Source organism: Argopecten irradians, chromosome 4 (genome assembly GCF_041381155.1).
Source record: "Argopecten irradians isolate NY chromosome 4, Ai_NY, whole genome shotgun sequence".
Classification (NCBI taxonomy): domain Eukaryota; kingdom Metazoa; phylum Mollusca; class Bivalvia; order Pectinida; family Pectinidae; genus Argopecten; species Argopecten irradians.
Genome location: NC_091137.1, coordinates 39,321,805 through 39,344,566, shown reverse-complemented (window position 1 = coordinate 39,344,566; position 22,762 = coordinate 39,321,805). Strand labels below are relative to the sequence as shown.

General features: G+C 35.2%; 3 protein-coding genes across 3 annotated transcripts in view; 2 read left to right on the top strand and 1 right to left on the bottom strand.

Annotated features, from left to right (window-relative positions):
* The window catches only part of LOC138321614 (valine--tRNA ligase-like), a 34,601-nt gene extending 21,078 nt beyond the window's left edge, over positions 1-13,523 (bottom strand). Inside the window, 1 exon segment of the mRNA XM_069265390.1 lies at positions 13,188-13,523. Coding sequence (XP_069121491.1) covers positions 13,188-13,382 — 195 coding nt within the window. The 5' untranslated portion in view covers positions 13,383-13,523.
* LOC138322016 (uncharacterized) lies at positions 3,703-7,371 on the top strand. Its single transcript, XM_069266073.1, has one exon. It carries the CDS (start codon positions 3,703-3,705, stop codon positions 7,111-7,113), a length of 3,411 nt encoding a protein of 1,136 aa, XP_069122174.1. The 3' UTR covers positions 7,114-7,371.
* Positions 13,524-13,987: 464 nt separating the features above from the next.
* On the top strand, positions 13,988-18,108 carry LOC138321613 (probable palmitoyltransferase ZDHHC24). Its single transcript, XM_069265389.1, has 2 exons — positions 13,988-14,554; positions 15,959-18,108. Exons 1-2 carry the CDS (start codon positions 14,281-14,283, stop codon positions 16,540-16,542), a joined length of 858 nt encoding a protein of 285 aa, XP_069121490.1. The 5' UTR covers positions 13,988-14,280; the 3' UTR covers positions 16,543-18,108.
* Positions 18,109-22,762: the final 4,654 nt, after the last annotated feature.

Here is a 22,762-nt window from a genome sequence, read left to right as displayed (position 1 = left end):
ATCGGGGCCTGATCTACATGTAATTCATTAACCCTGATATGTCTTGTTGTATGTGATATTTTTTTTTTCATCATATCCCCTTCAATAAGCTGACGTGTTCTCATTATCATCACTCTAGTCTTTTCAAGTTCAATTTCAGAATATCATGTACTCGGTAGCTCCTTCTAGCTTGAATAACATGCTGTCTTCCTCTCCCCTTGGCTCTCAACCTTTTTTCTCCTCACTAAATTCATGTTCTTTTTCAGAAAATAACTCAAACCTTTAATTACCTTGTAAGCAAACTGCTCACAATATTTCAAGAATGAGGATATTGTCGAGTTATAACAGTGACATAATATTGTTCAGAGGTTGACTCATAAAAAATGTACCCGATACATGAAATAATTAAGGCTGATTGGTGTATTGTCTTCAATCCTCCATATCACATCCAAATCTGGCAATCTAATTAAAATTAGACTTAAAATTCCGCTCCACTGCAATGCTCTGCATTACGCTCAGCTCCAATTTATGTACATGAGCAACATACGTATTGCAGAGCTTTATAGTGGAAATAGAAGTCAAATTTTAATCAGATTTTCAATCTGGTCAGGTTTGTTATCACAATAATCAGTGAAATAAACGAAGCTGAAACTATCACAAAAAACAGATTCAATTGTATAGCAGTTGGTTCCTGATTCTAACCAATAAGTACTCTCTTTGGATTTAAGCCCAGTAGAAGTGAATGGGAAAGTTGAAATTATGTAATATGTTAAGGGTGGGGGTGGGGAGATCTCACTTGCCCCGTCAAACTTTAAACGTTATTAGTCCTCCCATCACCAAATAAAAGGTAACAGAATTTGGAGTCCAGATATAAGTGAAAAAAGTTCTTACCAATATAAATAAGCCTGAAAACTTTCTATGTTTATGAACAGGTAGTAACTATATTAATGTTGCTTGTGAGTAAGGATCTGGAAGAGGGAGGGGAGAGAAAGAGAGAGACAGAGCTATCAATAGTAAGGTTATAGGCTATAATTAAAGGAATTGTTATATAGTAGTTGTGTTGAACAGCACCACAACAGAAGGGTAATTGGGACTGATATGGTACCATAATCGTGAGAAAGTGTCAGTGAGATGTCTGGACAATGCTGTGGGGATGTATGGTTCATTTAGAATAAATTCAGTAAAAGAGTCAGACACTTTCTCACACACTCCTGACCCCTTTTAGTCCTAATGACCATATACATGGTCCTGGTCACCTTGACTATATCAAAACTATTCTTAATTTATACTCTCCCCCCCCTCTCTCTCTCTCTCTCTCTCTCTCTCTCTCTCTCTCTCTCTCAGTTTCCAGATCTTACTCAATAGTCATATTTTCACCCGTCTTCCTTTACATGAGTTTTTGCTGAGAATAAGTATGGCCGTAGAGTATGCAAATTGTTCACATTCAAGAATAAGAGGCCCATGGGGCTTCTTAAATTTTCCCACAGGACAGAAAACTTGTTACCTCCTTGAAGAAGTTCCCTCCAATTTTGGTTGACTTTCATTCAGTATTTTATGACAAGAATCAATTGATAGCCTTTGACAGTTTCCCCTTAGTTTGTCTCACCCATCTGGCTCCTTTGGGAGTCCATCACCCATTTACCAGTATGCAAAATTGGTTTTATTCCATGTTAGAAGTTTGCTGATTAAAGTTACCATAACTTTATTAAAATTCATGCAATCACTCATATGACAATTATGACCACCATTTTCAGGGATAAATTTCCCCCTTTTGGCCTCATCTCTATGGCTTATATGAGGTTATAAAAAAATCTGTTTAACTTTTCTAAATCATCATATTTCGTTAGTATACCTAGGTTTCCGGATTAATAACAGGTTTTAATTACCATGAACTAAGAAGGAAAAAAGCCATACAATCATGCTGGAATACACAGAGATATGGATTAGACAAAGGTCGGTTTGGACAAGTTTTACTGTATTGTGAATGTTCTGACCAAATGAATTTAAAATTCAGTTGTAGCTGTAGCACTAGTAACAATTTCAAGGAACTCAAAGTGTCATAGCTAAATACAGTTATGTGCAGTTATTTTTAGATAAGATTTCAACATTAATCAGTTTTATAAATATAATACACATAAATATTGCCTCAATTTTATTTCTTGGCTATTCATGACCAAATCACTTTAATTACAGAGAGACAATAAAAAAAATTCCAGGAATTCCAGGTGAGCTAAAATCTCTTGTGTAGTGTAGTATTTTTAGATACGTTTTCCATATAATTCAACATTATAGTTACCGGTATGTACCCGTAATGCAATTACAAGTTTTGCTTCACCTTTAAACATAGTTAGGCTATAACAAAAATAAGTACATGTAATTACAGGAATTCCAGGTGATCAAAAACTATGCATAGTTAATTTTAGGTAGGATTTCCATATTAATCAGCATTATAAATATAAAACATTCCAAGATTTACATAAAATTTATTCATAGATAGGCAATAAAAAACCTTCTATATCATATAATGTGGACTTAGTATCAACAAATTCAAATATTCTATCCCCTGAACTTTGACCAGAACATAACGACACGGTGTGTAACATCTGACCGGGACATGATGACAAGGTGTGTAAAATCTAACACACCTTATTGTTTTAATCAGCACAATGTAATTCTGTATTCACAGATAAGGCTAAATAGTTCTGGCAGAAATGCTGACCCTAATCAAACTACAAATGATGTTATGTGAACTTGGGAGTGCCAACTCATCAACAAACATACCTTAGGCCCAGACTCCCCCTCCCCCCTCCCAAATAGTCTGAATGTGGGCCTTATCTACTTAATTTTAAAGAGAAATTTAATCATCAAAAGGCGATCCCATTCCAATTATTCTAAATAAATGTATCCATTTAATATTTGAGATTTATAACTACAGAGCCCTAATGTATGCACCCCAAGGAGGAATGACCGACTTATCAGTATAGATGCATAATTAACATTTAGAAAAGCATCTGGCAATTGTTTCAGTAAGTTCCACCTTTAAAATGACCGATTCTACTTTATCTTAATTTGCACATTGTTATAGTTCATGAGATTATCAGCTTTTATCCGAACAACAAGTAAATTAGGCCTTCAGTTATTTAAAGAAGCTTTTACTGAATGAACAAACAATATTTTTCCCAATTTGACCCCTGTGAACTTCAATGATGGTGAAGGTCATTATTTTTTGTATAAAACTTGGCAGTTATGTATAAGGTCTTCAGGCATCTTTATAAATGAAAATAAAATCACTTTAAACTCAGAATATAAGTTCTCTTTGACAAAGAATTGAAGAAGTCATCATCATTAATTAAAAAATGAGTGACTGTTATTTATCATCCTTATCATTATGTAAAGTCTTGTTAGCAGTTACTTTTTAAAAAAAATTAAAAATTAACTAATTTGAGTTTGATAAACATGATAAGCAACAGTCACTTATTGGGGAACCTCTATTCGGTTAAAATAGTGCTATTTAAGATATCCAGTATAATCTTTTTATTTTCATAAAATAGAAAAATAAAATTTCCCATCAAAATTGGTCTGAATGTGGAGAGATTAATTTATATTATAGGAATCCTAAAACGTTCTCCTGGCTGGCTATGTCTGTGTTGACATTTCCACACAGCCTCGATTTAAAAAATACTGACAATGTTTCTATAATTTTGTCACTTTTGTTTTCCACAGATGGCTGGTCTTGGCTCTGAAGAATCAAAGAAGGTACCCAAGTCCTGGAATATATACAAAGGATGGGGCGTCAACGCCTGGGACAAGTGGACTAAAAAGGCTAATAAAAGGAGAGAACTCGGACAGCCGCCCATCCCCAAGGCTAGCACTCTGGATGTTGTTTCCGAACAGGAACTGGATCAATACCTGAAAGACTTTTTTACCAACATGACACGATCAGACGGTACAGCGTTTAAGAAAGCATCGGCGCTCAACATCTGCCGAGGATTAGCTGCTCATTTGGTCATTAACCTAAAATGTCCACATTTGAACTTTATGGCTTGTCATGACAACTATTTTCCAGAATTTCAAAAAACAGCTTATAGGACTTCAAAAGTTTCAAGAAAAGGAAAACAGATAGAAAATTCATTTGATCAAACTAATCCTGAGAATCGACTCTGGGACAAGCATTTTGATGACTTAGATAGTCCTGTTGGACTTCTACATGCAGTCTATGCGTTCAACACGTTTGTTTTTGGTGTTGAGTCTGTAGACTCCCACTGTTCCTTAGTGCCTAACCAGTACCTCCTGAGCTCAGACAAGGATGGAGATTTTATCAAATTCTACGGAAATATCAAGGAAACTAAGTCCTCAGAGGACAAAACCCCGATTTTCTCAGTAGAGGAGAGAAAACTCTATGACACAGGTGAAAGTGACTCGGTATACAACATTTTTAAGAAATACTTAAAAGGTATACCGCCCCATGGAAAGTTCTATGTTCTTCCTTGTACTTCCATACAAAAACAAGCTGGCAAAGAAAAGTATGTGAAAGGATCTTCTTCTTCACCTCTGAATCTAAGTCAGATTCAAGACTTACAGGAACATTTGGTTTCTTCTCGGTCATACAAAAAACTTCATATCCTAGAAGATTTTGATGTTGAGAAGCGGAGAATCAATTTGATCAACCCATTATTCTTTCCTCAACAGACTAACACTACCGCAATGTGTGCTACTGAAACAAAGGAAATCTCAAAGACATTAGATCAAATGATAATGCCACTAAGAATGGAAAACAGTGCAGAGGGCTTATTACAGGAGGAAAATGATGATGACAATTTCCACACCAGTTCTAGTGTTACACAAAAAGCCACCAACACTTCACAAAGTCCTGTATCTGATCAAATACAACATGACATGCAAGAAGATGAAGAGCCTAAAACAATGGAACCATCTCTGCCTGTGACCACACCAAATGTGGTATCATATACACCAAATGTGATGTCACATACCCAGGGTTCACCAAATATGATGACAGCTACACCGAACATGATGACACATACACCAAACATGATGACACGTACACCAAGAATGATGACAGATATCATAAGAAGAGGAACATCAAATTGTCACTTCAACCCTGTCATGAAGCCACTAAACATACAAACATCAACAGAAACAGAGTTTACAATCAGAAATCCATTTGATGACCAGACTTTGCTCTTAAGAACAAATGTTGACAAAGCAAAGGACCCATCATTTCGTCATATGGAGAACTTTCTACAGCATGGTGTTGACCCTTTAAGTCATCATTTCCAGCAATTAAGCTATTATCATCAAAGCAGATATCCTGTTACTGTAGGGCAACATGTATCTCCATGGGATTATCTGTACACAAACACCATTGCATCAAGGTACATGGACCCCAATCACATGGGGCCACCAGCCCAACATGGACATTTATCGGGAAACGACACAAGAGGAATAGTATCAGATCCTGGTCAAGCGGTCAGTGAAGTGCCAAGAATGGTGCCACCAATAGCACAACATCTGACTTCCCAAGGATACAAACATCCATCCTTTGAAATGGACAAATCTTCTGGCACATATCACAATTATCAGCCTCATATGAATGCTAGAGACAATAGCTATACACCACAGGAGATTTTCAATCCACTACACAGAATAAACCCTGGTCTCAAAGGTCAGCTTCCATATATGGGAAGGACATTATCCAGGGCTCAAACAATGAATCATTGTGCATCTCTGAATAAGGAAACCATGTCTGTTTCTCAAGATGAATATTCACCGTTATCGGGTATGACTCCAAGTGAATTCCATAACAAAAAGTTTACGTCTGTTTCACATGAGGAACAGTCCACGTTGTCAGGGGCCACACCGAATGAATTCCATGATCTAAGACAAAAATGTAAAGGAAGAGGGCAGAAATTGTCTCCATCATTAGCTTCACTTCTGCAACAAGCGGAAACTTCAGATAGAGACAGAATGAATGACCAAATGGAACACTTACAGGGATTGCGTCAAGCACATATTGTGAATTGTGAGCAAAATTCTTCTGTAAATCAAACCATCGAAAGAAATATTCGGAAAAGACATGCATCAAAATGTGATTCTGAAACGCCAAACAAGTTTAGAAGAATTAATCAAAGGAGATCTGAGGACATGATGGAAAAACTAGATGTAACAAACAACTGCAAAGACCAAGAGAATTCTCCACAAACCAAGTCTGCACAACATTCGGAGACACCAGTGCTAAAAACTGAAACGAAAAACAAAGACCAAAAGAATTACCAACAACCCAAGTCTTCACCACAGTCAGTGGCTCCATTGTTAAAAATCATACAAATCATAGAAGACATTGTCTCGTCTCAGTTTCCAAGGAAGACAAATCCAAACGAAAGCAGTGTTGACAGTGGTACGACAGATCCCGCAGACACCAGCTACAGCGAGCAGACGACACAAAACCAGGAAAGTCTACTACAGGAAGATGTTATTAACAACAGCAAGGCTAACGACTATGTAGACACTACATCCTGTGAGCTGACATCACAAAACCTGGAAAGTCTCCAGGAAGATGCACCTAACAACAGCAAGCCTGAGGACTTTGTAGACATCCCTGATCAACAACAAAACACAACTGAAAGTGAAAACCCAGATCAGGACATTAAACTATTGCTGGACTTTGACCCATCGTTACGTGAATCATTTCACAAAAAGTGCGAAGATTGGTGGATGAAACACAAAAGTCAGTTTGAGATGAACAATTTACTTACTGTCAAATCAAACTCCCAAAGCAGTGTGTCAAAGGATTCAAACAATGATGAAATGTCAGAAAATGCACTTGATGAAAATCAACAGGAACAGTTAGAAGAAGACCAATCAACAGACAATGCGACTCCAACAAAATCAGGATATACAAATATGTCAGAAATGGATGGAAATCTTGCTTCTGATCATTCTATGTGTGACATTCCAGCATGTTCCAACTTAGATCCAAGACATTCCATCATTGTCAGGGCACCTGACCTTCAAAACCAGAACACTGCAGAAAATACAAAACTAAGGGATTATGTTGACAATTGCTGTGAAGCTGATGATGTGAAATGTATGTCCGCTCTGTATGTAGATTGGTAGTGCTATCTTTGTGCTAACAATGAACTGTATATTTTCCTTTGCACATAAAAAAGTTCAGTTCTTTTATAGTAAATTTGAATTCCTTATAAAATCATGAGAAGTAATTCCTAGCTTAAATCATTTAAAAGGTGTAAAAAGTAAATTAAGTCATAAAAATTCTAACAGTTTGTTTTTTCATTGTCCAAATTAGGTTTTACTTTGGAAATTGACATTATTCAAAATATGTTAGTGCTGGAAAGATTAAAAGTTTACATTTTACACCATTTCTTGTCTTCATTATCATCACTTCTAGAGCTAGCTAGACCGAAGAACTATCTGGTACCACTCATGAACCAGGTTCAAAGTAAGAAAGAACTGAACTGAACTGGTACATGTATATGTTTGAAATTACTGCTTGATATCATTACAAATTAGAATCTCACTATAAAAGAGTATATCTAGCTATCAATACAAAGTTTAACTAATCACTTTACTTTGTACATTTGTAAATCAAATTTCATATTGTATACTAATCTGTGATTTTCAAGTGAGAAAAAATAGGGGAGATAAATTGCATCAAATTCAAAGAGATATTATAGAACAACATATTTGACAACTTTGAAGACAGGTCCAACAATTTTTCATCATTTCCATGCCTAAATTACTTTTTCAGAGCATCTTTATTCCAAACAAGAGGCCCATGGGCCTTAACGGTCACCTGAGTTAGAATATATAATAAAACAAATAATGAAACAAATTAAAGACATATAAACACTATATGCTGGGCCTTGAAGTTGGTCAGTGATTTATAAATTTGACCTTTTTAGACTATGAAGAGTATTTGCTTCCATCAAACCTGTGAACTTAGAGGTATTTTTTGAAATTTTAATCAATTTGACCCTGTTTGGTCCTGCCTCTCTGGTACCCCAGGGGGTCATCGAGGACGGATATGGATGTTAAAATGCTATATCTTAGGCTAATAATTCTAATCAAGTTTGACTAATTTCCTACGAAAATTGGGCAAATAATGTTCACAAATATGTTTTTCCTACATAAACTAAAGTAAACTTGACCCCTCCCCAGGGGGTAACATGAGACCCCAAGGTCATATAATTCACAGTTTTTATACAACACCTGAAGACCTTTTCATCTATAAAGTGTATTTGATTATACCATTTCCAGAATTTTAAAAGAATATCTTTGAAATTTTAGCCTTTTTGACCTTTTTTGGCCCCGCCCCTCTGCCCCCAGGGGTCGGCCTTGACCAATATGGATATGATATTAAAATGCTATCTCAGGCTAATAATTCTAACCAAGTTTAACTCGTTTCCAATGAAAATTGAGCAAAAAATGCTCATAAATGTGTTTTCCCTATATAAACTATAGTAAATTTGACTCCCTCCCCAGGGGGAAATGTGAGACCCCAGGGTCATATAATTCACAAATTTTGTAAAGGACCTTAAGACCTTTCTATTTATGAAAAGTATTTGTTTCTACCATTTCCAGAATTTCAGAAGAAGATTTTTGAAGTTTTAGCCTATTTGACCCTTTTTTTGGCCCCACCCCTCTGCCCCCAGGCGGTCGGCCAGAACCAATGTGGATATGATATTAAAATGCTATCTCAGGCTAATAATTCTAACCAAGTTTGACTAGTTTCCAATGAAAATTGAGCAAAAAATGCTCATAAATGTGTTTTCCCTATATAAACTATAGTAAACTTGACCCCCTCCCCAGGGGGAAACGTGAGACCCCAGGGTCATATAATTCACAATTTTTGTAAAGGACCTTAAGACCTTTCTATTTATGAAAAGTATTTTAATCTAACATTTCCAGAATTTCAGAAGAAGATTTTTGAAGTTTTAGCCTATTTGACCCCTTTTGACCCTGCCCCTAAGGCCCCTGGGGGTCAGTCATAGAAAATTTGTTAACAGGATTAAATGGCCATCTCATACTGATAATTCTGACAACATTTGACTCATTTCCTATTACAAATGACCAAATAATGCGCAAAAATGTGTTTTCTCAATATAAAGTATAGTAAACTTAACCCCCTCCCCAGGGGGAAACGTGAGACCCCAGGGTCATATAATTCACAATTTTTGTAAAGGACCTTAAGACCTTTCTATCTATGAAGAGTATTTGATTCTACCACATCTGTGAGTAGAGAAGAAGATTTTTGAAATTTTACTCAATTTTACCCCTTTTGGCCCCTCCCACAGCCCCCTGGGGGGTGGGGACCATATAATTCACAATTTTGATTGGCTTTATGCCTTAGAAGGTTTGTGCAAAATTTCATTGAAATTGCTTCAGCAGTTTTGGAGAAGAAGTTGAAAATGTAAATTGTTTACGGACATACGACGGACGACGCACGACGGACGACGGACGACGCACGACGCACGACGACGGACAAAAGGCGATTAGAATAGGTCACTTGAGACTTCGTCTCAGGTGACCTAAAAATACACACAGGGAAACTACCACAAAGTCAACATAGTGAAATACTTCGAATATAAAAACCACATCATACTCTTTCCTTATCGGTTTTAGATTGTGATATGCATAACTATACAGCCACCCTGCTTTAGTATGTTTAAAGACCACCTGCATAATAAGACCACTTTTTATTTCAAAAATTTATAACACGATTTGACCTGGGTATGAATACGACTTGGCAATAAAGACCACTTTTTCGTTGTCCCCTGTGTGGGTCTTTATAGACAGTTTTGGCAGTAAATTCACCTCTTCTAAGAATGGCGATATGAAGTTGCAGAAAAAATCCCTTCAATACTTTCGGAGAAATAGCGAAAACAATCTTCAAATGTCAAAATCTAAGATGTTTGTCTGTCATGACTGTCAGTCATCTTTATTCTAAAGTGATCCCAAAGGTAATGAGGCACCAATAGGAACCTACAAACGTAATTTGAGAGAAATCCCTGGAGAAGTTTCAGAGATATAGCAATAACAAAATTCAATTGTCAAAGTCCAAGACAGCTGCTTGTTGGTCATCTTGTTTTTGGATCAGTCGATGGAAGCATCAATATGCATAACAAGGCCCAAGATTAATCTAAAGTAACAATTAAACTTAAACTGTAAAAATCCAAGATGGCTGCCTGTCAGCAATCTTGTCTTTGGATCAATCCCAAAATGTAGTATGCATAATTAGGCAAGAGAAGAGGAACCTACAAATGAAATTTGAGAGATCCCTTCATTACTTAAAAATAACGATGACAAATTTCAATTGTCAATTGGCCTTTTGGATGGGGTCAACCAGCTATGATCTTAAAGGGACAATTCAGTCTAAGAAAACATTAAAATGTGTACATATATCGGAAAAACCCAGTTCTAATAGAAATATATCAGTCGGTTTTGCTCTGATATGCCAGAAAAGCCCATGGTGGTGAAATGCGTGTGAAATGTTCAAACCCGCTCGCTGTCCGCCATTACACATTGCGTTCGAACATCTTGTATGCCGAACCCTGTCCCTTGCTTGTAAAGTAATAAAACTTTTGTCTAGAACTGCTCAAATCGCTCTGACAGCAGTGTGTTTACTTTATCAGTTGAATTGTCTTGCCAAAAAATCATTTATCACCTCCTCAGTGGTAATGTAGTTCATTTGTTTAACGTGCGTGACTATGGCTAGTATATGGGTACAGCGTACATATTGTACCCGCTTAATCGTATTGATCAACGATTTGTAATTACAACGGTATCAATTAAAATATTAATCAATGACGTGGAATTTGTCAATATTTTATGTTGTATGTTTCATAAGAAATATAGAACAATACATTTATGCCATATTTACTTTTTGGTTATGTAAAAGAATTAGCCTGAGTGAATTGTCCCTTTAAAATTCAAATTCAGGATAATAATTATATCCAATATTGACTCATTACCTATGAACATTTAACAAATATTGCTCAAAAGTGTGTTTTCCCTGTACAAACTATAGTAAATTTGGCTCCTCATGGGAAAATCTGAAGGCCATGAAATTCATATTTTTGTAAAGACCTTCTATCTATGAAGAGTTTTTGATTGTTTCCACAGCATCCTTGGTAGGGGAGCATATAATTCACATTTTTATCCTTAGTAGGTTTGTACAATATTTGCATAGCCATCTTTAAATGACCAACAGATGTTAATAGGAAAACCCAATTAACCAAACCAAATAATTGAATTTGCTACAGAGGTTTTGGAGAAGAAGTAAAACATGTAAATTGTTTATGGACACATAATGGATGATCTACAATGGATGGTGCACAGCAAAGGACAAAATTAAAGATGATGAGAATACCGGCATGTCCCTCATCAACTCTCAGGTGACCTAAAATGTATCTTTACCTGAACCTTATAGCCCTAACTCCTCCTTCAAATGCAAGTTGGTGTTCTAAATTTAAAAGCAGAAGACGAAACATTGAAAAGTATCCAGCAAGAAAAGTAATAATAAATTACATGCATGCGTAAAGAGATAACTCTTCATTGGACGATTCATTTCTGATAAAATGGTCAGAAAGCATCCTCAGTTGGTTTCAGATAAATGTCTTTTCCGGAATTACTTAGTCCAAGTTTACACTTAAAACCATACTTTAAACAATTTTTCAGCACTAGACAATATTAATGTAGCTGCAATATTGTAGCTCAAAAGACTTTTTGACAGAAAATGATATCGTTTTTAGAGCTACAATTGGTGCCTATTACTGCTAATGGAGCAAAGTAATGATTATGCAAACCATTATAAAACGTTTGTTTGCATTTTAATTGTACTTGTTTGATATCGCTTACCTACTAGGCAATAAAACTGAACCACATAAAATATCAAATTCTCATTGAGGCATTATTTTTTACATAATACATATGTCCGTGACTTGCCCGACTGGACAGGTGGAGATTTTAGTGACATATCATTGATACTTGTTTAGGTTGATGTAGAGTTAATATCAGTCATGAAGATAAAATTGCAACTGTTACAATATCTGAACTATGAAGCTACCTGCATAGATTTCCTGAGGGGTTGTTCGGTCAGTTAACAGAACATATTCACTTGCAAATTGTAAGTGTTGATATTGTCCAGAGTCAAAATATACACATATATTATTCAACAAAATTGGGTAAGTCAAATTTCCAGTTGGGCAGGTAGGTTTTTGTGGTCACCTGCCCAACAGGGCATGTCCTTAAAAAGTTAATGTTGAGCCCTGAATGAGATTAGTGATATTAACCTAAGGATGAGTGAGGTTGATATGGGTTGATACAAAACTGTTGAAAAATATGCCCAATGATAGAATTGATTATATGCTGTTGAAAAAGTGTTTGGAGGTTCTGGGTTCAAGCCCAAGTCTTGTCGCTACATTTTCTCCTCTTTTAAGCTTTTACAATACATTAAATAAATTAATCCTTGATACTTCAGGGTTTACTGTCCCCCACCTAGAATATATATATATATGTCATAGCAAAACTGAAGGCAGTTCAGGAGAAGAAACCTGACCAATCACAAGCCTGAAGAGACTTCCTTTGAAGATTATGACAGAGACAGTGATGCACACTTTCAAAGATACACAGTCAACCAGAGTGCTATATGATACAATTTATTTATTTTGATGTACATCAAAGGATCAAATTACCTGTCCCATCTGTGATTGCACACGTAGCCTTTAGTTTTACTATGACATATTCTAGGGGTGGATATAACAGTAATGGTAAACCCCTGAAGGACTTGAGGATATAAATATGGTATACTAAGCTATAATGAATCAACAAGATTCATATGGATCAGGGAAATGTTTCCTGAGGCTGTATCAGTTAATCTGTGCAGTTAATCGTTATTCTTTATGATTATTTTCGTAAAAAATGTATCGTCTAAAATTAAGTATAATGTTAATTTGAAAATCCCGTTAAGTTTTAAGATTATTTACTAAATCAGTATTTGGAATAGCTGGTCTTTCACTTTCCAATTATTTTACCCTTGCAATGTTGCATCATCATAATATTTTTATTCGATGATCCGAGATTTGAATGATTTCATTTTGATTTAATGAAATGCATCTAAATGAAATATTTCCAATTTTCAATTAATAATCTTAGTCAATTAGTTAGTTTACCTCTTCCTCTTTCGGTTTGCCTTTCTCCTTTTCTTTTTCCTGTTGTTGTTTCAGCTTTTCTTGTTTAGCTTTAAACTTTTCCAATTTCTCTTGCTTGGCTTTCTCCTTTTTCAGTTCTTTTTCAGTCTTTACTTTTGGTGTACCATCTGTTGTGGTATCTCCACCAGCCGGAGGTGGTGCCGCAGGGTCCGACATTTTCGTAAACTATCTAAAGCTTAGAGTAATGGTGTGTTGATTTCGAAAGTAGCTATTTATATAGCACAGTAACACCTGATAGTTAGATTTTAATTACATGTACACGATGCCGGTTGCAACAGATTTTTCCGGAACCACATGTGCATGACCCGGAAATGGATGAGACATGATAACCAATAAATAATTTTAATATGAAATAACAAACATTATCTATCAATCATTTAATTTTTGATGGATAAAACTATTTTGATTTTGAAATTTGCAGATAACATATAAGAAATCCTTGAATGTACACTTCAAAATCATGAATTTATTACAGCATGATTTATCGACTACTTGCTCCTTATAATTTAATCCAAGTGAAAAGCCTAGTTAGCTTGCACAAACAAATATTAAAAAATAAATGCCTATTTTTGGTAGAAATATACTTCACAATGATACAAAAAAAAATAATGGTAATAAATAATTCATTATTGAAGTCAAACAGATCTTAAAACATTCTACTTTCATATCTGATCAAGAAAACAACATGTTCCAAATATTTATTGTGAAGCGGCGAATACAGCCAGTATCATTAGTCTGAAAATGAAAGTAGCCTTTTTCTAATATGGAATTGGAAGCGATCGCGCCTGTAACGAAATGATTCATATAAAGGCGACTTAAAATATGTTCAGTAGCATATCTAAACATCTTGGTTTGAGAATATTGGTAGGACAAATGCATTCCGATGTAGTCTAGAACATCCGAGTCTTTACAATGTTTTATTGCAGGCTGAAAGATGTAGGGTCTACCAAGTTCCATTTTCACCAAAATTAGAAGGCCAGCGTTGTTGTCAGGCTGGACCTCACACGACACCCACCGAATATTTCTCTGTGATCATCAATTCTGAAGAATCAAAATGGGTCCTGTTTGGCGCAGAATCAAACCCAATTGTTTGGTGGATACATTATCGATTATATATGCACAGATAATGATCCATTCTGGTCTGATTTATGGAGAATTTATGGTACTTCCATGGTTGATAGAAACATACAATGTCGGGTTTATAAAAATCTGCCTTTATCATATTTATGCATTTTTTATCTACTTTAATGTTATCGGTCGAATGTGGAAAATCTGCTCAACTAATACATCGACTGTGGGAAAGATTTTACCGACATTACTAAAACCAGGTACTAATTAATTAATTTGAAATTATGAATGAAGTTGCAAACATGCTAATGTATTTAGTTTCAGTTCATGATCAATGTTTTCATGTCAAAAATATTAAGACTGACAAATGTTATGACAAAATCATTGATATGATTAACAAGAGGTCACTGATCATCACTCGTTGCTCCAGGGGTTACTATCACTGCCATTATATCAGCCCCTGGACTATCTTATGGTAAAACTGGTAACAGTTTAGGAGGAAAAAACTGACCAGTCACAGGTCTACACAAACCTCCTTTGAAGATAGCATTGTCCAACTTCAAAGCAACACAGTCAACCACAGAGTACTGTTATACCATTTTTAGCTCACCTAGTCCGAAGGACCAAGGTGAGCATATGCCATACTATGGCGTCCGTCGTCCGCTGGTCGGTATTCAACAAAATTTGACTGGTAGCATCCTTATGGGTTACTGACTGAAAATTGTACAAATGATGGGGTTGACTCCCCAGGGGCCTGAGGGGCGGGGCCAAAAGGGGTCAATTTGGCTATTTTCATATAAACGACTTCTCTGAAACTAAGCACGGATAGCATCCATAATGCAAAGGTAGCAAGCATCCTTATAGGGTTGGCAGAGGGATGGGGTCAAAAGGCATCAATTTGGCAGTTAATATATTAACAACTTCTCTGCAACTAAGCATGGGATAGCACTCATAATGCAATAGTACTTATAGGGTGGGGATTCAAAATTGTAAAAATGATATGGCTGACCCCCTGGGGCCATAGGCGCAGGGCTACAAATGTTAATTAGGCTACTTTTTTCATATAAATTACTTGCTCTCTGCAACTATGTATTGGATAGCATATTCGTATGGTATCTATAGCATCATTTTATGGTTGGGATTAAAAATTACACAAATCGTGGGGTTAATTTGTCTTTGTGATTTTTGAATCACTTATTACTGAATTACAGAATTACTCAAAAAAAAAAAAAAAAAAAACAGGTGAGCGATACAGGCCCTCTGGGCCTCTTGTTTTGATTTACATCAAAGCATCAAAAGATCAAGATACTTGTGTCTTCTGTTGTCTTCAATTTTACTAAGAGATAATCCAGGGGTGAATAAAATGTCAATGATAGTAACCGTTGGAGTATCGAGGATGCACAGTGGTGGACTTGTTTGAAGTTCCTCTTCATTTTGTATGGACAAATGTTTCTATTATTATTCTTATTGATTATCACATTATCTCATACACCCACAGCCAACATTTGTTTGTGGTGTTAATTATCCTGAAGTTGTCATTTTAAAAAGTGTATTCATATTTTATTATGAATTTAAAAAAAACTTATATTTCTAATATATTTTAATGTAGGTCTAATTGTTGACCATAATTGTTTAAAGTTATTTAATTTCTGTGTTTTTGACAGGTTGGTACTATTGTACAATTTGTGAGGCCAATTCTCCCCCACGTGCATTCCACTGCAGAACATGCAATAAATGCATTCTGAAGCGTGACCACCACTGTATGTTCACTGGAAAATGTATCGGCTACTTTAACTATGGCCACTACCTTCTGCTCATCTTCTACGTCTGGCTTGGCACAATGTTCGCCATCATCATGGGCTTTGAGTTCACTTGGAGTTACGTTTTGGGAGGATTCTCCTTCTGGAGTGTCATCTACTTCATCTTTCCACTGATCTGCTTTGTGACAGGACAGCTGAGCTTCTATACTTCAGCGGCCTCATTCCTCTGTTTACTGGCATCTGTCTTCTTCTTCTTGCTGACATTTCTGATGATCTACCATGCTAAACATGTGTACTATGGACAAGTCACCTATGAAAGAACTCATAAGATTTACGACTATGATCTTGGCTGGAAAGTTAACTTTATTTCTGTGTTCGGATCAAAATGGCATATTTCGTGGATATTTCCAACTATTGAGTCCCCATTACCGGGAGATGGAATAGAATTTGTTAGGAAAGAAAACTATGAAAGTCCAAAAAATATGTGATCATGTTTGAGTAAAACAAATTGTCCTTTTACATTTCCAATATTTTTCATTGTTCCTCAATTTGCCATGTTCACCACCGGTTTAATCCCAAAGTTTTCATGGTGTTTCATTGTTGTGATTATAACTACTTGATTAAGATCAAATTTTTATTAGCTCTAAGCAGACATGATTAGCGCAGCGTATTATTCACAATTTTTTCTGTAATAATATCGATAAATCAGAGATAAATTAATTGAGATGAATATATGTCATTGTTTCAATAAGAAACATTAAAAAATAAAGCATTGGCCATGTTTCATTATTCATATATTATCATTAAAATTCTTTTCTGAACAACTCTCATCTAGAATGGTTTTAACAAGATGTGATGTATATAATTCTAAATGAATATTTCACCGGATAAACTTGTGTGAACTACTTTTAGAAATTTAAATCTTAGATTATACGCAATATTTATGAACATTGTGTGTTTATGTTGCAGAAATGCATTTCTACTTTTATTTAAATGTCAGATAATAGTTTTATTTGTACATTTATTCTGAAACATTACATTGACAATATGTAACCCTAGCTGTATCAGGCCAAGTTTATAAAATGGTAAAAAAAAAAAAAAATTTCACAATAAACTTACTTCCAGTAATGTTTTTAGGTACATTTAAGGCTGATTAAAGACCAGAGTTTTCTCTTTAGCAATTTAACTGTATTTTCTCACTATAACATGAAAATTGGCCCATACCAAGAAACCAGTTTTCAATAAGCATGTTTACAATGTTAATTATTTTATACATTTTTACCAATAAACATTTTTGTGTAATTTTTACATAGATATGATATGACTATGTGCAGCATCCTTCGTCCACACCTTCATCAATACATTCCTATTGAGACATCTTCTTTGCAATCAAATTCCCTCGAGTCAATATAGTTGGTTGGTGAAAGACGAATGACCTTGACACCTACATGGATTCATAAGATATGACATGGATTTAGTAATACATTCAACAAAGCACACACATTTTTTCTTATTCAACAAAGTATTTTACCAAAAATGATATGAAGATTACCTTACCCATAAATACAATTTTGTATATAGGATAAAAGATATTGAGGATGATAAACTATTCCTACATAGTATATAAACAAGATTTCTGCAAAAATGATATTTCTGAAGAAGCTTAGTTTAGCAGGATGACATATAAACTTCTGAGGTAACTTAGTTGATGTTGCGCATGCTATTGTGTTGACAGTGTGAATTGAAGGGAAGTAATTTTGAAAGATCAAACTGCGATATTACTGATGGGTGTCGTGTGAGGCTCCTCATGAGCAATATAGAATAATTTTGCCTTTTGTGGTAAATTTTGACCGATTCTGAACAAATAATTCGCCATCATCATGGCTAATCAATAATCAATTTATTGCCATGGGTTTTTGAAAAATTAGTCATATTCATCTGTAAATCTCATTTTAGATAATGAATAGGGTGGCAAGATGAAATTTGTAAATATGCAGAGGAAATCTTTTTAAGTGATTTTGTAATATATAGAATATGTTGATGTTATATTGCTCTCAAATATATTGTTGTAAACATTTAAAGATGCTCCACCGCCGAAGAGCATAAATGATGTTCTCATTTGAACAATAATATGTGTTTAATCGTGTGTATATATGCCTAATTAACACAAAAAATAATATAAAATAATTTATTTCGCCTTTGGTGCATGCGCAATCAGTACTTCATTCCATATTAGGAATAAGTGTCACGGAATTTTTTCGGGATGCAATTAATTATTTTTCATATTTTTAACTTGAAGTAAAATTAGAAGCTCAAACTTTTCAATGGTGGTAATGGTGTAAAGTAAGTAATTTTTGTAACTGAAGAAAAATACTCAATTGTCTGCTCCTGTTTTTGATAGTGAAAAAATCCCACTTGTCACCGGTGGAGCATCTTTAAGGAAATATTGTAGGCACATTTATATTAGATAATATACTTAATTTTCAACAGATTTTTTTTCTGTAATTACATTACGTCTAAATCCGGGAAAATTTTTAATCAGAATTTCTTAACCATTGTTACATACTGTAAATTGGGATATTTTTTGCTTTTTTGTATCAATATTGATCATTACCTGTGAACATACAAGTGGGAAACATACCGGTGTATAGCATAGTGCAATTTCATTTACAGTAGTGTTGTGTACATTGGTATATATATTCAGAAGACAGAAAAATTATGAAATTTACATCAAGATAGGGCTCAAGGTCAGTGGGCAAGGCTCAAGGTCAATAGGTCCAGATACCAGTAAATGAATTAAAGCATGTTTTTAGTATTCTAGATGGTTGATTATATTTTGGGTCTTGACTTCAAGTTTGATAAGAATGACAGGAATTGAAGATTAAAAGTATGACTGTATTGCTTTACTTTGTAAGATACCACACGTGTAAAGTAAAGAGAGGTGCAAAATTCCATCTCTATCTTTAGAAATACTCGAATAGTTGCATGGAAAACTGCCTATCCAATAAGTAGATTCCTTTGTGCATTGCAAAATAGGTATGTTTTATATTTGATATGTTCATGTAAAATAATCAGTTATTTTACATTTGTTGTCAAACAAATCCATATTATATGTACTTAAACAGAATTTGTGTTAATTTTTTATTTATTATATTTTTATTTTTTAGCTCACCTGGCCCGAAGGGCCGGTGAGCTTATGTCATGGCGCGGCGTCCGTCGTCCGTCCGTCAACATTTCCTTTAAATCGCTACTAGTCATAGAGTTCTGTATGGATTGTAACCAAATTTGGCCATAAACATCCTTGGGGGAAGGGGAACAGAACTTGTATAAATTTTGGCTCTGATCCCCCAGGGGTAAGAGAGGCGGGGTCCAATAGGGGAAATAGAGATAAATCCTATAAATCGCTACTTGTCCTAGAGTTCTGCATGGATTGTAACCAAATTTGGCCAGAAAATTCCTTGGGGGAAGGGGAATAGAGTTTGTATAAATTTTGGCTTTGACACGCGGGGGCAGGAGGGGCGGAGCCCAATATGGGAAATACTTGTAAATCCTATAAATTGCTAATAGTCATATAGTTCTGCTTGGATTTTAACCAAATTTGGCCCAGAAACATCCTTGGGGTTAACAGAATTCGTAGAAATTTTGGCTTTGACCCCCTGGAGCAGAAAGAGTGGGGCCCAATAGGGGAATTACAGGTAAATATTCAAATTCCTTCAGAAAAGAAACAATGAACCTATATTCAGAACATTCCTAGGCATTACAAACCAGGTGAGCGATACAGGCCCTCTGGGCCTCTTGTTTTTAATTTTTATAAAATGTTAAGATCCTCAGTTAGGTTGGACTGAATTTCCATTCAAACAAAATTTTATTTGTGAGGATACCAGAGAGATGATACTGCCATAGAAGACTAGAGAATTTTGTATTCCAACACGTAGCAGATATTGCATAAGATAACTGATGTCCAGTTAATATGAAAATCTTAATAGAAATGACAGATTCGATAACGTTGTTAGAAATGTAGAGTGTTGTCACAAGTTTATTCTAATACTTAATAAAATAAAGTAAATGTACATTATCAGGACATTATCAGATAGATTTTATAAGTTTGTAGTAGATATGTAGAATGTTGTCACAAGTTTCTTTTGATACTTACCTGGTAATGAAATAAAGTAAAGGTTAAAGCACAAATATGCTGATACTATATTTCATTCAACTGGTAATAAAATAAACTGTATTGCATTTTTGTGTGACTGTCATTTGTTTGTATGTAAGCTATTATGTATTGGGCAACATATATACATATTGATACCATGTTAACTCTGTCCTATTCTGTCCTGTCTGGTCTTGTCCGGTCTGGTCTGGTCCAGTCCTGGTCAGGTTTGCTCCTGTCCTTTCTGGTCCGGTCTGGTCTGGTCCCGGTCCAGTCCTGGTCAGGTTTGCTCCTGTCCTTTCTGGTCCGGTCTGGACCAGTCCTGTCCTGCTCTACCCTGTCTGCCCTGTCTGTCCTGATCAATATATGTAGGTAGGGACATTAATGTCTTTGTATCAAGTACACTCAAACCTGCTCTATAGGATACCTCGATATAAAGGACACCTGTCTATAAAGGACATTTTTGCTATGTCCTTTTGGTGTCCTTAATAGACAGGTCTGACTTCAGTTTGCTTTAGGACCAAATGACCAGCCAACTAATGTAGAGTAACCAGGTTTAGAACCTAAGCATCTTGGGAGACCCATGGTTGAATGCACTACGCTACACTTCACTTGTATTATCACAAGGGTGGCGAAGTGCATCCAACCATGGGTTTTCAACAAAGGATGCTAAGAGGCCTATGGAAACATTACAAAATTATTGCTGCATAAAAATAATTCTATGTGGAAATTTTAATTTACATATGGAGACATTGCATTATTCTTGCCATTGCATGTATATTTGTATGATTACTGGTACATATAAATTTTCAAGCAATATTTTGTGGAAGCGTGCATGGTAGAAGATGACTTTATTTACAAAAATTAGCATGTTACCATACAAATACACATGTGATGGCAAGAATGAGTACTCAGCGAAAATTGCTTGCCTGCCATTAGGTCTGATAATATATAACCGAGATAAAATTCAAATAAATGCAATGTTTGTTTGAATTCCTTTTCGGAGTAGTTATTACACTGTAATCTGGGCCCAACCGCCTAGAATAACTCGTCTGGTTCCTGATAACCTTGGTGCTCAATACAGACTCAATACTGGTATCAGATTTCAAGGCTGCTGAATAGGACTTGGTAGCCTTTATCTCAGCATAACTCGGACTCTGATTTCTCGATACAAACTTTAGTAAAAATCTCATTTAATGCAAAAGATTTCACAATAGTTACATAACAAGAAAACTCCAGGCCTGGTCTCTGGGTCGCTTAATTACCAAAAAGAAATATTTGAAATGTTTAATCTGTTTGACCCCAGTGCACTTGGATTTAGGTTAAGGTTATTCATTAGAACAGACTTGGTATTACACCATTTAAACATGCAGAGAAATCATTAAAAGATTTACATGTCGATCATTAAGCATTCCTCAAAGCCTGCTAAGGCCTAATATGAAGCCGAGAGTAAAAGCATCTTGAGTTATAAAGTGGTTAAAAAATTCCAGCAAATTTGACCCTTTGACCTTGAGTGAATTTTTTAATACAACGCGACTAGCATTTGTATTAATGCTATCCGGTTTACTATTAATGTGTAGGACTGAGTAGGACTTGCCCTACAATGACATCTAGTGGTGACCTCTTGAACTATTTCATTCATAAATTTCTTATTCATTGAATAATATTCCTTTGGACCTATCAGTAGTCATGGGAAGACTGCCTTCTGATTGGTAGAATACACAGAGTGTTATATAATACACAGCCTATCTAGAACAACTGTTGCCTGCTGGTGACTCCTCTGTCCAACTTACATAATCTCTGTTAATGATAATTCAAATTGGACTTACTATCTAAGGCTTATAGACATAAGAGTTTTAAAGTAAACTAATCATATGCCCTTTTTGTTTACTTTGAAATAATGTTTTTAAATGAATGTTAAACACAGATCTGAGGTAAAGGCAAAAAAAAACGTATAAGGCTGCCCTCATATGTGCATGGTTTTACCAAAATAAGTGTATGTGCAACATAAGAAACAAGAGTATATTAAGGATAAAAACTCATTTTAATGAAGAGTTTTGTTTTCTTTGTAGTTTTCATGTAGGAACTTTAATTAAGAAAAACGTCAAACAAAACATATGTATTTTCTGTGATCAGTTTAATGTTCTTGAAATAATTGATATTAAAGTCTTCATAATATGGTTTATATATTTTGATTTTGGAAATTCATTTGATTTCATTCTATTTTTCTGTTTCTGCTGCGTTGTATTTGCAGTACTTTGAGTACTTTGATTAACTGTTTCCTAAGCACACTACTGTATGGGCTAAATGTCAAGTCATTGGATCTATGATTTCTAAAATGTAGAGATTCAGCCTTTTTCATTTTGTCCAGCCTGGTAATCTTTCATGGAAAGTGTAGAACAGGCCCAATATGAAGTGTCCAGGTATTGTTATTGTGACCCCAGCAAGGTCAATTTAATTGATTTGAACAAACTTGAAAGATGATCAACCCAGCATGCTACAGGCACAATTTTGGGTATAAGATAAGTGTATAAGATGTCCAGACATATTACAATAAG